Source organism: Limulus polyphemus, unplaced genomic scaffold (genome assembly GCF_000517525.1).
Source record: "Limulus polyphemus unplaced genomic scaffold, Limulus_polyphemus-2.1.2 Scaffold437, whole genome shotgun sequence".
Lineage (NCBI taxonomy): Eukaryota > Metazoa > Arthropoda > Merostomata > Xiphosura > Limulidae > Limulus > Limulus polyphemus.
In genome coordinates, this window is record NW_013666047.1 from 431,070 (window position 1) to 435,393 (window position 4,324).

At 34.2% G+C, this 4,324-nt stretch overlaps 1 protein-coding gene across 2 annotated transcripts in view; it reads right to left on the reverse strand.

The window, feature by feature from the left end:
• LOC111085511 overlaps nucleotides 1–4,324 on the reverse strand; it is a 17,355-nt gene that overhangs the window by 2,236 nt on the left and 10,795 nt on the right. For both annotated transcript variants that reach the window (XM_022384420.1, XM_022384419.1), the window contains exon 3: nucleotides 2,269–2,368. In XM_022384420.1, coding sequence (XP_022240128.1) covers nucleotides 2,269–2,368 — 100 coding nt within the window. The remainder of the gene's footprint in view (nucleotides 1–2,268; nucleotides 2,369–4,324) is intronic.

The window sequence follows — 4,324 nt, forward strand, 5'->3', positions numbered from 1 at the left end:
GTGAGTCGAGCGCCTTATCCACCTGGCTATGCCGGGCACTTGATGGATGAACATGACTTGTTGTAACTATTTTGATTCAACGTATTTGTATCAAGCTTTAACGTGATATTTATAAATTACGATAATAATTTTGTTGGGTGAATATTAACATGAAATGTTTTCTCACTTTGAAGAAACTAAACTATCACGTACTTTACAGGTGTTGGCAGAATTTAGCGGAATTAATTTTCTTCCCTAAAATAAAGACATTTATATCCTTGTCTAGTATTCTATTTATTTTATTTTTGAGCAGATCGCGACCTAATGGTTAGCGTGAACTTGAGGTTCGCGTCCCGATAAAAAAAACAACTCTTTCCGTACTTTGGAGAGAGTGGCAATCAAATCACACTATTTGGTTTGAAAAGAAGGGTCCAAGAGTTGGCGGTTAGTGGTGTTGACAATTTGCCTTTCCTCTAGTCTATCACTTCGAAATTTTGGGCGGCTAGCCCTTGTGTAGCTTTGTGCAAGATTAAACAGACAAACATACATTTTTACTTATTTATTTTTTCATTGTTTTGTAATTTCACCAACGATTCTAAATAGAAACTTCAACTTCAAGGAATCAGCAGTGAGTTAATCGTCGAAAAGGGCCTTGCGTAAGTGCGCTGTTAAACCTTTAGTGTCCGAGGTTGATTGGCAAGACGACACAGATCGATTTACTAAAGAAACTTATGCTTTAACTAGATCCGATAGACTAAGTTAAATGGAACTTTCACTGAGAATTACTGTTTCGTCCAGACTTAACAAACAGGCACGAATTACTTTTATCTACCCTTTGTTCTGCTACGTAAAAGGTGTAGAATGAGTAATAACTCAAGCCAACGTAATAGAAAAGACTGGTTCACACAATATTCGTTTATATACACCCGGAATCGTTCGACCTATCACCAATTCCCCGTTTTTGTTCGCCGCGTATCTTGGGTAAATCGCTACATTTCCATTCTTGATAATTATTGTACTTGAGTTAAACTTCTAAGTTTTCTCAATAGAAAAAGACCCTTAGATGCAGTCTATTGTTTTACTCGTGAATGCCAAACACATCACGTTTCTTGTTCAATATACTGTAAAAAAAGAAACCAGTCACTATTTTTATTGAAAAAAAACTCTGTTTTTTATTACTTAAAGGAAACTACATTGATTATATTTTTCTTAAATGTATCGCGACGAATGGTTGAATTCTGAGCGTGTAATCCTAGTTCTTGTATGTAGATTTTGTATTATATCTATGTTGCGCTCAGATTTTGTATTTTCATTTTGATTTTGTTTGTTTGAAGTTAAGCATAAAGCTACACAACGGACTATCTGTGCACTTCCCATCACGGGTATCGGAACCCGGTTTCTAGCGTTGTAAGTCAGCAGACATACGTTGTGCCACTGGAGGAAGACAGGTAATCAACACCAGCCATGGCTAACTCTTTGGCTACACTAATTGAATCGTGGAATTTGACTGACATTCTTATAACACACCCACGCCCCTAAAGTGCGAAATGTAAATGTTATTTTTATTATTTTGTGATAACGGGACGTAAACCATAGACTCTTAGACCCACTAAACACTAGGCCACGTCCCGCACAAGTTGTAAAGATCCTACATCAAATATTTAATGAGTCCACTAAATTTTTCGTACGACTTCCAGTCATTATCGTTTCTAATACATATAAATTGATTGTGACCTTTACATGAGTAACATCTACTTCAACCTAATAACATGAGTAACATCTACTTCAAATTAATAACATGAGTAACATCTACTTCAACCTAATAACATGAGTAACATCTACTTCAACCTAATAACATGAGTAACATCTACTTTAAACTAATAACATGAGTAACATATACTTTAAACTAATAACATGAGTTACATCTACTCCAAACTAATAACATGAATTACGTTTACTCCAAACTAATAACATGAGTTACATTCACTCCAAACTAATAACATGAGTTACATCTACTTCAAACTAATAACGTGAATTACATTCACTCCAAACTAATAACATGAGTTACATCTACTTCAAACAAATAACGTGAATTACATTCACTCCAAACTAATAACATGAGTTACATCTACTTCAAACAAATAACGTGAATTACATTCACTCCAAACTAATAACATGAATTACATCTACCTCAAATTAATATTTTAGTGCTACTGGCTTTTATTGAACATCCAGATTTTTTTATTACATACATACATAAAAACAGCTAAACAGTCGTGATTCGGTTACCTTTTCCCACTCTGTTGCATGCGGTCACGGAAGATAGACAGGTCAGGCCAATTCCCTTTGAAATGGAGGATATAGTCAGGAAGATCGACCCCCATGGCAGCTGTATAAAAGGTTTCGTCTTATGAAACTCCAGATATTAACATCAGATACATTATACATTATTTGGTTATATATTACATTCACATAATCAAAATATATATCGGTATTAGGAAGGAATATATCAGTAAACTGACAAATTGTAATGTTTGTTTGATACAGATATAAGATGAACTCTCTGGATACCTCGTTATATCTAATCAAACTAGTTATTCAGTTGGGTTTTAAAGAAACACATTATATAGTTGTCTGTTATAATAATACTTAATGTTTGTCTGTCCTGAAAGAAATATCGTTGCTACTAAAAATGATAGTAAGGCTGTCTGATTTACATAAACATCACAAAAAAATTATCTTCAACTTGTCCCCTAGTGGAACAGCGCTCAATTTATGGACTTACAACGATGCGATCCAGGGTTCGATTCCCCGTGGTGGTCAGAGCCCGGATAGCCTCTTCACTTTAAACAATAAAGAATACTAGCAGAGACCCGCAAAACATTTCCAACCAAATTAGTATCTTTATCGTAACAGTACTGCTTTAAATATAACATTTCTAGCACAATATAAACGAATTGTAATCGTAGACAACGAAATGTGTAAATCCACTTGTATTAGGCCGTACTTTATAAAACCTTAACTTATGTTAGGCTTAAGTTCGATAAAGAGATAAATTAACACTGTAACCTGTGTAACTTTTTTTTTTAATTTTAGTTTAGTTAGGACTAAACTTTACTGTACTTAATACTATCGATAAATAAATTTATAATGTTATTTTACGACCTAACGTCAAACCTTTTTTAAAAACTTTGATAAGTTTTTAATAGTCTGTTGTACAAAATGGTTAGTAAAGTATATTTACATTCCCCTTCTGTTTTTAGTTCTTGTTTCATACAGCAATTGTAGCGACTTGATTACTGAGCTTTGCAGCTCTCTGCCGCAGGCAGACTGTTTGTCGTCGAGTGAATAATGCGGAAAATTTGGGGAAACATTCTAACTACACATGCTTATGCAGCAGGTTCTCAGTCAGAAAGCGTAACGGTCTTACATACAAACAAGCAGAATGATAGTATAGATTATTTACATTTCTCAATAACTATCACGAGCCACTGGCTGAAATATGTCATAATAATAATACTTAGAAAATTACTTTTCTTAAAGATAATATTTTGTAAAGGACACGATCCGTTATCGCTAGTTTTGCATCATTACTGTGGCTAGTTTGATAACTTTGGGGTTTTATGCTCGTCAATGGCAAGTCATAATTTAAGTCCCTTTGTATTCTCATCACCAGAGGTTTTCAAAACTTCTAGTTGTTGTTGTTGTTGTTCTACATGATGATCTATCTGCACTCTGTCCACCATGAAGAATTAAAAAAAAGAAACTTGAACTTGATCATATTTTACTAAGATCACTGTAACTTCTGGTGTTTACTGTAACATTATACAAGAGGTGGAGTTCACCAGCAGTTTAGAAGGAAAAGATATTCTCATTGTAGACATATAGGCGTAGAGTACTGATATACTTTTGTAGGGCTGTCAGATTTTCTAATAATACTTCACTATGATTAAAACTAGCAAGTAGGATCACAAACTGGTGCATCATCGGTAAGTTTACGGACTTATAACGCTTAAATCCGAGGTTTGATCCCCACGCGGTGAAAAGAGCTAACTTACATCCAACACTACATGTCAAACAAAACCCAAAGTTTCAATTAACCTACATCCAACACTACATGTCAGTCAAAGCCTAAAGTTTCAGCTAACCTACAATCAATACTATGTGTCAGTCAAAACCTTAAGTTCCAGTTTTGGTTTTATCTTCATTTCAAAACTAATAAATGTCAGATTTAACCTCGAGACTTAGAAAAAAATACTTAAATACACACAGCGTGGTCACAAGTAAATAGACACCACCTTTTCAGAAAAAATGAAATTTTTCAGTCATATTCACATGGATTGAT